At 52.1% G+C, this 12,205-nt stretch overlaps 1 protein-coding gene across 1 annotated transcript; it reads left to right on the top strand.

The window, feature by feature from the left end:
* The first annotated feature begins 229 nt into the window (after positions 1-229).
* On the top strand, positions 230-1,959 carry LOC100903438 (minor histocompatibility antigen H13-like). Its single transcript, XM_003737691.2, has one exon. The coding sequence runs from the start codon at positions 375-377 to the stop codon at positions 1,617-1,619; it is 1,245 nt and encodes a 414-aa protein (XP_003737739.2). The 5' UTR covers positions 230-374; the 3' UTR covers positions 1,620-1,959.
* Positions 1,960-12,205: the final 10,246 nt, after the last annotated feature.

The raw sequence follows: 12,205 nt of genomic DNA, 5'->3' as shown, positions 1-12,205 counted from the left end.
TAAATTGGAAATCAGCTCCCCATCTAACCGAGGCCAATCAACAAGTAGATGCTCCATCTCGCAGTCTATGCCGTTTTTTTTTCGTTTATATTTCGTTGTGATCGGCGCCGGCACAGGGCATTCCATCGCGGGTCGACGTGTTTTCCGGGACGTTCATGCTCGCTCGTGCACCTGTGCGCGCTATCGTCCCGACAATACATAGACCACTGTCGCTCGTTCTTCATTTTGGCGCCACCGGTTGCGCACCTGATGTTGTTTTCGCCGATCGTGTCCAATCGTCGGATGTGATTATCCAATTGTGATCCAATCGAACAGGCGAGAGCAGTCAGCGGACGGTGTTCATATTCAAGTGCGACTGAGCTCAACTTTTCGAAATGTGTAGTCTTCTAAGCCCCAGTTGGATAAACTGGGCCGGACTGGTCACGGCTTCGAGCAACTTGTTGATGATGGCGATGATAGCGATTATCTTCGCGAGCTCCAGCTTCCTCGATATGACGAAGAAGCTCAAAGACGAAGAAAAGACCATCAAGAAGTTTTCCTCAAAATATACTATCGTCGCGATGTGTTCCCCCCTGATCCTTTCGTGTTACCTCGTAGGTGTTTACGTGGGGATCAAAACTTCCGGGGAGGAAAACCTCAGCAGGGTTTTCCGATTCGTTGCAGTCTGGATCGGATTGTTCCCGTTGGCGTCGGCAGTGGCTCGAATTTCGCGCTTCATCATTCCGGGATTCATGGTCAAGAATCAGGAGTATCACGCGCTCATGGAGAGCAAGACAGGGAGCCACAAGATTATTGATATGAGTTTCGATCGATTCGAAATCTTCGGCATCATCGTCGCGGGCGCTATCGGGGGCTGGTATCTGATGACCCACCATTGGATCGCCAATAATTTCTTCGGGCTCGCACTCGCTCATGTCGGAATCACAGAGATCCTCGCCTGCGTGTGGAACGTCGAAATCGGAGCGATGCGACTGAACTCCATCGCGATTAACTGCATCGTCCTCTGTGGCCTCCTGGTCTACGACGTGTTCTGGGTTTTCCGGACCGAAGTGCTGAAGACTGTCTCGAGTCTCCAATGTCCGATCACAATTGTTTTCCCTTATGACTCGCTCGAGCATGGCTACTGGATCGAACGCTCCATGAAGCTCGGGTTGGGCGACATAGTCGCACCGGGAACTCTCATAGCTCAAATGCTGCGTTACGATCTCGACAAGAAAAGCGGCTCGAAGCTCCTGTACTTCGGTGTAACGTTCGCTTCTTACGTTTTGGGTTTGATTTTGGCATTCGCCGTGTGTGTAGGGTACCAGAACGGCCAGCCCGCGCTGCTATATATCGTCCCGCTCTGCCTCATCGTCCCGCTATGCGTCGCCCTCATCAGAGGTGAAATCGCCTCATTGTTGCTCAATCGAGACCCAGTGGCCGAGGGCGAGAACGACGCAAATGCTTCCCTCGTGGAGCGAGAGCAGAACTTGCAGAGAGACGACGAAGACCCGCCCAGCTGTTCAGAGGCTCCGGAAAATGAAGATTTCGGAGCTGGTGCCGATGAGCCCTCCGATCCTACCCTGGGCCCGAATTCTCCGATGGTATCCGAAGAAAACTCTATATACATCCAGGGCTGAGATTCATGCCATGTGGAGAATTTAATGTCCGACATATATGTGGATGAGGCTCGTAGGAGTCCGGGTTCTTTGCGTGAAGGAGAGTGGAGGGTTCACTGATGAGAGCGCCAGCGTACTCTGATTCCACGTAATCCTTGTCAAGTATCAGAGAGTTTTACACATTGTTCAATGATGAATTGTAATTATGATGATTGTGAAGCAGATGCATGGAGAGACTTTTAAATGTAATCTACGTTTGTATATGACAACGAGGAATTGAACCTACCCGCGATCGAGCGGCGTATAGATACCGAAATAAATTACCCCCGCAGAGGAGGATGATATCCAGCGCGGAAAAGTTTTTCAATCCCAGGCGGTCGAGTTTTCCTTTGCGTCCGTCTGTAGCCGTTCCGTAGTACGATATCTGGGAATGGAATTCGAGAAAGAGAATAAGTCGTACGGAATGGGAGTGAAGATCAGCTGTTGAACCTTTGTTGATTGCTCGGATTTCGGTTTGACACCGGGTAAGCGGAAACAAGAACTAGCCGATGAGCGCTGTGGCTCCCTCACGGATACTCCGGGCGGAAATTAAAATGCACACCCGACTCGGTCATGGCCTCTTGCGGCTTCCGACTCCGCGTTAAGTGGCCCAGCCCCACAAAGGTGACCTACCAACGTCATCTTCTCTCTGCTGAATGCGCCTTTTCGTTCCTCGAGCCTGAGCTCACGGAAGTTCCGTTCGATCGATGATGCACGTGACGGGAGCGTGGGTTACATATCGCAAAGTTGCTTGATACGATGACGGGGTAGGCAAGGCTCATCTCGAGCAAGGCGACGACTCACACGAAGGTGTGTCGATGGTAGATAGCGGACAGAGAGCATTTGCAATCGCTGCTTCAAGCTCCGTGTTCGAGCTCACACGACATTCGATAAGGGGTTTCCCCCAGAGCAAATCTGCGCGCGGGGCAACGAGGACCGGTTTAATGCACACAGAGGAAAGGAAAAACACGTTCCGCATCGATCTGAGTCGAGATTCACCAAGCCACGGAGAAGCTACTCTCATGGACTTGAGTTACTAGCTCCTCGCGGAACAGCTGTTCAGTGCTCCCAGAATCGATTCAATTCGCAGCGCTGGATCGCATCACGACGAAGATGAAACCGGAAGACTTATCGACGGTCCGACGTCCTGAGGGGGGAAATTCCCAGAACGATGAGGATATCACCGAACATGACCACAGCTCCCATCGAGATTTTTTCGTCCCAAGCGATCCATGCTGCGACAAGCTCTGTCTACTAGGGATTGGCATGTGCCCGAGAGGGGCCCCCGAGAGTCCCTCAATCCGTGATGAATGGCTTTCCTCGTAAGTGATGGATCTTTCCGTAGTATTCATGAGGGAGCACCGGGAAAAAATGTCTCAGGGCATGCTACCGAGTAGAGCTGAGTATCCTGCTGCTGTCCTGAGCATAGAGTCGCTGTCGGAGTGGACACCGTGCGTTCATAGCACGATTTCTACAATAAACTGGAAAAGATTGGCTCTACATGAACGAGAATGAGCCTTATTAGTTAGGCTTCACATAGTGAGAACGTGTCCCCCTTGAGAGTTCTCGAGGAGTCTGCGTCTTGCTCTCTTCCCTGCTCGATATCCGCGCGAACTGCAGGGGGGCGACTAAACGGTGGAAGACTCGTCTCTTTGTTTTGTACCTTCCGCATGCAATGGAGAGCGGATGAAATTGCTGCTCAGGATTCGGAAAGCGAGCAGGGCAAGGATCAAAATGTGTAGCGCTTCGTGTTCATCTGGAACCTTGTGCTCCGGTAGGATGGCTTCTTTAGTCCATTCCCCCTAACAAATCTTTTCCGCCTCTGACCGAGGGAGCAGAAAACGAAACGAAGCAGAAAACTGAATTACGATTCACGCTTACGGAATCGTTGGCTCGGCCATTCGGCAAGCGAAAGAGGATGAGCGTTCCGAGTCGACGTCCCCGTCGTCGGGTGAAAATTGAGTTAGAAGACCGCTCGCGTCTTCTCGCTCCCTCCCATCGTCGGCGACCTCGTTCTTCTTTCCGTTTGTTCCTTCGTACTGCTCGCCGGCGTCGTAGGTCGTTCTGGATCTGCCTCTTCATCTATTTTTTGCGACGCACATACGTTTGTCACCATGGTTTGCAGCGGGAAAGGGGAACAACGCGGCGAAGGACGACGCGTTTCCTCCACGGAAATTCACAAAATGACAGAGGCTCTCCGAAGAAAAGCGCGACCAGCCGAGAGGGAACTCGTCTCTTCTTACCCGCCATCTTATCTTCCATCCTTCTACACGTTGCTCTGCCGCATCTCGAAAAAGTCCTCGACAAGATTTTGAAGGAGTCAGCTATTTTTTCACGACGGCGACAGCGACATGCAATCAAACATTGAATTGCTTTCTGTCCGTCTCATTAGGTGACAGGAGAAACACGGAGTCTCCGACAGAATCCCGAGAGCATCCCGTCGTGTACATATTCATGGGAACGATTGAGGGAAGTGAGCTTGTCGAGAAAGGACCACTCCTTCCTACCTTTTCTGAGCCGACCATTCTAACTATAGGCTTCATTCTTCGAGGCATTGTCCAAATCGAAGAATATGGAACGAAGGATAGATGGACTTCGGGAAATCTTCCCTCGGAATAGCTCAGCTTCCTGGACACAGAACTATGCTCCTCCGGGGAAAGTCCAAAATTCGTAAGCGACCGTCGAGTCCGAGATGAAAGAGCCGTGACAATATCATATGCCTCCGCCGGGCGAGGGGGGAACGACTTACTCGCTCGACATGGCGAGGGTATCGCATAGGGAGCCAGGCGAGAACCATATCTTTACGGGGCTCAGACCTCGTCTGATTTGTCAGGATCAGCTCCGTACAGATATCGATCGAAGCTCTCCTTGCTCATCATCAAGGAATATTCCTCGTCTGCGAGTGAACCTTGCCGTCGCCCAGGAGTCCCGGATGATGTGGATGCGTGATTGAAATCCACTGGGTTTCTCCCACCTGATGCCGTTCCCAGACCGGCCGTTAATACGCCTGGAAACGTCGAGTTCGTTTACGATTTCCTGCTTAAACGTCCTCCGCCATAATCAGCTGGGGAGAGCACTCATCTGTACGCGAATGGCAAGGGTGCGCGCGTTTTGTTCCGTATCTATGAGCTTATGTTCCTCCCTCCATCCTGCAACTTCAGACCTGTAATTCCCAGGAACACGAGTGGGTCACGGAACAGTTCAAAAAGGTGAAGCTCATTTTCCCCATGAGTTGCTCTCCGGACGGTCTCTGTCCAGTGTCGCAGAATCCTGGGTTCCTGGTTCTCAGAGCTGAGAGAACACGAACCCAAACCTCTGAAGTTTCGATTCTCTTCTCGAAGGAGGCGTTGACGAATGGAGTTTTTCCTCGTTTCTAGAATCTTTCAGGGCAGGTGCAATCGAATGCTCTTGGGCTCGCGTTCAGAAGGAGAGGAGCCCTCTTACGGAAGTCCGTATTAGTTCGTGAGAATGTGGGATGCGACTAGGAGCCACGAAGGAGCTGCGTCTCCGAGAATTCCAATCGTCATTTCCAAGTGGAGCCGAGATCAAAAGCGAGCGATGATTGCCTGTTGATAGGAAATATTTTTCGGATGTATTAAAATATCATCCGGGAACAGAGCTCCGACAAAGCTGACCCTTCCAGGAGAGGAAAACTTCCGCTCTTTGATCGCTCTGACAGCGTCGAGGTCCGACGAAGCGACCGATGGGCAAAGCTTCGCGCTTGATAATTTGATTTAGTCGCGCCGCCGTCGGTCAGGTGGCTCTAACCCCTCCGAGACTCCCGCGCCTAGCCCGCATCCCGTCGCTCTTATCCTGCGAGTCGCTGAGTCATCGGTCCCTGGAAAGACCTCGGAAGCTTTGAAAACTTCAATATCCTCGAACTTCGCCAGAAACTTCGAAGAGGAGCCGGGAAGGCTCCGCGTGCAGACTATGCACAAAGAGCTTGTAGCTCGAAGCGCCAAGAGCCAACGACCTCTCGCGGTGTGAAGTCCTGCCGGCGAGGTGGTTGCGGTCTCCGATGACGCCTGACTGACCGACCGACCGATCGGGCGAAGGGTCAGGAAGGTCTGCTCGTGGACGCCTCGCAAGACCGCAGACTCGCTGGGAGCAATACGTGATCCACGGATATGGGGGTACGTGACCGATAGAATGCACTTGTTTGGATCTTGATGAATGTACGTGGCAGTCCGCTCTGCCTGTTCGGTAACCTGCGTGTTGCAAGTCACCGGCGTCGTATGGAAATTTTTGCGAATGAGCTAGCGAGCGATCTCCGTGGGAAATGGGATCCCCGCTCCGACGCAAGGACTTCCCTTACGGGACATCCCCTTCACCTGGAGCAACAGAACGCGAGAAGTCTCGGATTTCCATATATCACTATCAGTCGTTCGATGATCTCCGTTCCGGGGGACGTCAGGAGACGATCTTGCGATCTTCGCCGTCTTCTTTTTCGTCTCCCGACAGGAACATCAGCCTTGCTGTCGAATGGCGTTGTGTTTGCGCGTGGCACCGAGACGAATACATTTGTGTATGTAAGAGCCGAGTGAAAGCGACAGAGAATAGGAAACAAGATTGCGATGAAAGCTCCTCGATCCTTGACCCGAGTGGTCGGCTGTGTTTGACGACGAGCGGCGATCGAAGCGGCGGATGTGAGTTCATATCGACACAACAACGTATGTCGGATCAGCGCCGAAAACCTCTTCCCGCTCCAGCCCCGAATCCAGGAACAGAACGGGACATTTCTCTCCGTGGCTGTGGATTCTCCATTTCAAGATCCGGGTATGAAGAAAAGCGCCTCAGCCGGGGTCCCTCCGCTCTGATTTCAGGCGTGGATTTCACGAGGAAGACCCGATAGCAATGGCAGAATTAAATGACACGTTCGCTACAGCACTTAAAAGCGTCTCCTAACGGGATTACTACCCCATAGTATGGCTCCATCGGTCGCTAAAAGAATTTCCAAGGATTTCTCTCAAGATGAAAATTGAGTCTTCGATGGAGAAAAACTCCCATCAGCTCGGAGTGGAAGCCGAGTGACAGCCTGACACAAATGGCTAGTCAGACCAATTGGTTCCGCCTGTCACCAAGCTGCAGAAGTCTTGCGAGGGGAGAGGATCTTGTCACTGAACCAGTTGGCTGATGAACGGGGAATCTAGGACGGTCTCCGAAGGACCGATCGTCCCGATTCATGCAATCGCCCACCCCGACACTGCCCGGTCTGAGTGTCGGTGCGAAAAGACCTAACCGAACGAGACGACAAAGTGCTCGTATTCGGTCGGAGGCGAGAGCTGTCGACGTTTGACGTGATATTTTGTGATTGTCACGCCCATGAAGGAATGAATAGTCCGAACGGCCAGACGTCGCGGCGTGTGCAGTTGTGAATCCATGAACAACAGCTTGGGTGTTCCTCTGATGCTTGGTGTATGGTGGTCGTCGTCGCTCGCTCGGTAGGTAGGTTGTATGTACGGAGTGCACTTTTTTCCAGGGAGGAGTCCGCTCAACAAATCCAACTCCACTCTCGTGATGCACCATCAGCTATTACCCGCTCGTCCGCCAGCTCGACCGTCCGTCCGACGTAATTTGTGTATCGTGTTCATCAGAGATCGTCATTTCTCTGTCGTATGTTTTTTTTCTTTGACGGCAGCGAATGGTCCCGGGTGGATATTCCTTCCGCCAATCTTCCAAACGAGAAGAGAGTCCCAACTCAGCGACGGCTGAGTTGGGAGAGCTGTCAGCTTTCTCCGCAGGCGTTCCTCTGACTCTCTGTTCCTCGCTCTTGAAGACGCAGTTTTCGCTACATGCGCGGTTTCGTCGCCCCAAAAATGCACAAGTCAAACGCAGCGTATTCGTTCCCTTATCTGCTGTGCTCACTCGAATTGTGTCGAGAGAGTTCTTTTCATGCACACGGACTTGACCGAGACGCTCGAGTGTTCGACGACGTGACTCCAGAACTCGCTCGACCTGTTTCCAATCGACAGCTGTCTTCCCGGACCGGCTCATTGTGATCCCCGGCGGTCGCCCGGAGGAAAGAATCTTGTCGGTGTCGACGTCTTACCCGGTCGGTTAGCTTGCTCCTAGGGACATCGATCACCGCAGCGTCGCTTCCCAAGTGAAGGGGCAAACAATGCACTTCTTCTTCTTTTTTCTTCATTCGCAGCTGAAACGCAACCCCATCGAGGAACGGCCGCGACTCCATCTGTTCGACATCGGGACGATTCCCTCGTTCGAGATTCGGTTGAGAGCGGAGTTGTGGATCGCTGAAGAGTTCTTTGTGAGCCTGGAAAGGATCTGAACGAGTTCTCGAGCTACAGCTGGGGTTCCGCTCTTGACGTTTTTTATTCCTGGAGAATCGAATGACCGATCCTGTTCCCCATTCAGGTGATCCGCGCTTCTCTTTGAGTCGTCGTCGGTTCGCGGTACGGCGAGAGCTTAGGGGCATCCGATACTCTGACGCGTCGCCCGCGGCCAGCATTCTGTATTCAGAATTCGTTCCGTGGCTCTATCTGCGTTTTTCCCCAACCACAAAACGCACGGCAGTAGGACTACAGCGCCGGCGCGGTGCTGGGGAACTGGCGGAGTCTCAGGGGAACGGAGTCCTGCTCCCAGTGCGCGTTATCATCTGAATGCATCGACGTCATGGCTTGATGTCCTGACTACACGAGAACGCACGTCTTCGAGAATTCGACTGCGACCTGCTTCTCTTCCCGAGGCTGCTTCGTGTTGCATTCGATAGACGATTCCCGCAGCGACCGATGATTCCGGAGCCAAGGTACGGAAAACAGCATCAGAAAAATCGAGGAGAACGTCGCGTCGTCGGTTCACGTGTACACCCCGAACACTAGCCGTGTCGATTCGTCATTGCTTCCCGTAGTGCGACAGAGCGGCCGACACCTCGCGAAAGCGCGGGGTCTGGCCTTGAAAAGTCGCCGATGGTACGAAATCGATGCATCGATCCCTCGATAGTCTATAATAATCCCGTCTGGGATGAGAATCGGGTCGATGGATTCCAGGATATCGGGACGTTTCGGGGACCGCTTCGCGATAGTGGATTGGGTCGAGAGTGATCCGCCGAGTCTTCCGGAGAATCCGGAGCTGTGCTGTGACCCTTTCCGTTCTTTTCTGCGAGATTGTCGCGAACATCGTGCTCGACCAATAAACATTGTATCTAACGGCTCGATGATGTCTCTCGATCGCTGGATATCAGATACGAATGATCAATAGCACGATATCCGCCTAGTCGAGAGAGCCACACCTCGGGCACATCGAACGCTATGTTGATGGAGTCAAGATCGCGCTCAAGGTGCTCCTAATAGTCCCTAGCGCTCGGTGGATAACTAACCGCAGGATACGGACCGACTAGGAGTGGCAGCACAAGGACCAAGGATAACGGGTAGAGCACTTCATAAACCACACCCTGGTCGGTCGGTCGGTTGCCCGCTCGGCCAGGGCTTCCTCCATGGCTGGCTGGCTGGCTGGCTGGCTGGCTGGCTGGCTGGCTGGCTGGCTGGCTGGCTGGCTGGCTGGCTGGCTGGCTGGCTGGCTGGCAAGCGAGCAAGCAGATGGATGGAGGTAGGTTTAGACCGAGCGGCGAACGAATGGACGACTTGTCGAGGGAGGAGCACATCAAGTAATCGTCCCATCTACGCGACACTGGGACCGAGCAGAGGCGATCCAAACATCAACTCCCACGAATATCCACCGCTTCCTTGCACGACGCTGCCTTCAGTTCAGCGGTTTTTGAGTTTGTCAGAGCGATGTCCGACTTGCAGGACGACGACCGCAGCCGCCACCACCGGACACGGATTCCAGGTATTCTCCTCGGGAGGAGCATAGAGCTGATAGAAAGACTGAGAGATCCGACGCTGATACGCTCAGCGTTTCGTGCAGAACATCCGCAATCTCATGACCGGGAGCGGTCGGGATCGATTGTTGAGCCACAACTGTGGTCCGAGGCAACTGTTCGACGTGTCGAATAGGATTACGGACTCAACAGCTCCTTTGTCCACGAGGCGTATTAGTTCCCACAGGTTTATTAACCTCACTCTGCGAATTTCTCCGGAGCTCCGCGTGTTGAAGTGCTCGAACGTTCTATCCGGATGTTCTCTGAGGGAGCAGGGAGTGATTACGAATAGCTTCGACCTCTCGAATAGACGCCTCCCCCCCTTCCCGGATGATAGCTGGGATCGATATGAGTTTCTGAGCGACGAGCGATTCTAGACAGACTCTCGGATTCCTAGTGCGACATTTGGCATGAATCGACCTCTGACGCGAAGAACTTGCGGTTGGAGGACCTTCCTGGAACTGTGGCCTTAGCGGAGCGTTGCGGGTTTCGCAATCGGAGCAGTTGCGTTGCGTAAGTCGGGACCGAGTCCTCTGCGAATTCGGATGTCTGCTTATTAGCTCAGCAGTTTTTAAGTAGCTCCTACCGCAGGCGAATCGCGTGGCTGTTCATCCTTGTCTCTGTCGAGTTAATCGGGTGGCGCAAATTCGCGGGACTTTCACGCTGCTTGTTGATTTTGAGTCTGCGCGTGGCATTAATGCACAAAGTTCTTAGGCATATCTCTTGAAAGAAGAGCTCACGACGGCAGCACCATGAAGCCGGCCTCTATACAGCGAATGTGAAAGTTGTATCTTCTCTTTTCCAGGTAATGGAAGAGGATGAGATACATCTCCGAAACAGGGGATCTCCATGGGACTGCCCGGCGGATTCTCGAGTTCGTTGAATCTTCCTGATAGCCCTGTGACGTTATAAATGTTCCCCCCACCCCGAAAATTCTCGCTCTGACGATTCAACATGCTTGAAGCACGGGATCCCGCTTCCAGTCAGTCAGATAATGTCAATTAGACGGGGTCTCGACAATCTCTCTGATTTCTAAATCGGGCAGTCTCGATTTCCGATGTCAGTCGCGGATTGGGAGCGAAGACGCAAACTCTTTAATCTATTTGAATAACAAATATATTTATTTACATTTTTCTGTCTGTTGCTTGGTTTGATTTCGCTGTCCAACTTCGTACCTCCTTTATATGGCTTGCTCCATTTCATGATGAGTCGTTAATAGTCCCAACATTCGAACGAGGTAATTGACGAGTGAAAACGTGAACTCGTAATTCACCCACCAAGCATCCATTGACTGAACAAGCAAGCTCCGAAGCAAGAGGTTCATTGTACCGTAAAATAAACTCACGCTCGATTTGTACAGAAGGTGGCGATACAGTATTCAGGTTCCCGATTAAATTTTGGAGAAAGTCCTCAAGGAACAGCACTCGTACATCGGCGATGAAATTAGGAGGACTGCGGTACTAGGGAGAAAGTTTTCCTGAGCCGAAGAGGAGATATGTGATCGCCTCACGCGCATTCGGAACAGATACAAAACTATTATTAACAGGTGAGGGTGATGTAGCTGACTTTCCTTCATTACGAAGGAATCTGTCAGATTTCGGTGCTCTCTCCGGAGCAATTAAGCCGGGAATGCCCGATGCGAGAATGGTGGAGTGCTAGAGAATCTTCAGCTTTGAGAAGTATGACCGGACCTGCTTGCTGACGGAATTCCGAGAAAGTACCAAAGAAGCACCCCCGAAGTAGCCTCGGCATTCGTCTTTCTCAGAAGAAGCATGATTGGCAATAAAATATATACGTAGCTTGAAAAGAAGAAACGCTACTTTGGTTGACAGCAGGCCACAGAAATGCCAGACTCGAATCAATGATACGAGGTTCCTCGATTCGATTATCGAAGCCCTGAGGATCGAAAAACTCATTGTCTCCCTCCTACTTTCTATCGCGCTCTCTGTTTCGCCAACGCTATCGAAGTTTGTGTCTCGCTCTCGAATACTTTCGTTCGTTTGTCATCTTCACGGGGATATGTGGCAGATTAGGGAGCTCTATCTCGTCGTCTCGCAGAGGGATCTGGATCCCCAAGAGGAAGTTTGTAGCCGATTAGAGGGCTCCATTCTTTAGTTTGGATTTTCTCGACGCGACGTCGACTCGTTTGGAGGCTTATATTGTTCTACGGTTCTACGAAACCGCTAGTTCCGTAAACGGGCTCTCGTCATATTCTTCTGATGTGTGTTCTCGATACGAGTTCCCTGATGGTTGCCCTCGCAGCGCTCAGTTTCTCAATTGATTATTCTTTCGCGCTCTCTGCCCTTCGCGCGATTTCCTATAAATAAATTACGATATGACTCAGCAGGTCGATGTGAATAGCGTCGAAGCTGTCAGATCTGCCTGCCCCACGGTTCCGCGCATACTTGTAAAATTCACGCTCCCTTATTTACACGCTCTGTGCATTCATCAGATACAGTGAGCCAATGAGCCGGTGCCGACTTCGTTCGCTGGTCAAAGATGCAGCGGATGATCGGTCACCCATCCGTTCTTTCCGGACAATCGCCGATGTAGCTCTGAGTCAATTTCGCTACCTGACACCTGCGGCCTGCATCTCAGAAGAACCGCGGAGACGGAAAAAATTGAAAGTCCTCCTTGGGATATCGAGTGTGGCCAAAGGCTGGTCCATTGCTTCGAATATCTCACGCAAACGAGGAACACAGGTGGGGATCCTCCGAGCTCAAGGACGCTCTGG

The sequence above is a fragment of the Galendromus occidentalis genome, unplaced genomic scaffold (genome assembly GCF_000255335.2).
Source record: "Galendromus occidentalis unplaced genomic scaffold, Mocc_1.1 scf7180000075612, whole genome shotgun sequence".
In the NCBI taxonomy this organism is placed as follows: domain Eukaryota; kingdom Metazoa; phylum Arthropoda; class Arachnida; order Mesostigmata; family Phytoseiidae; genus Galendromus; species Galendromus occidentalis.
This window is presented reverse-complemented; position numbering and strand designations above follow the sequence as displayed.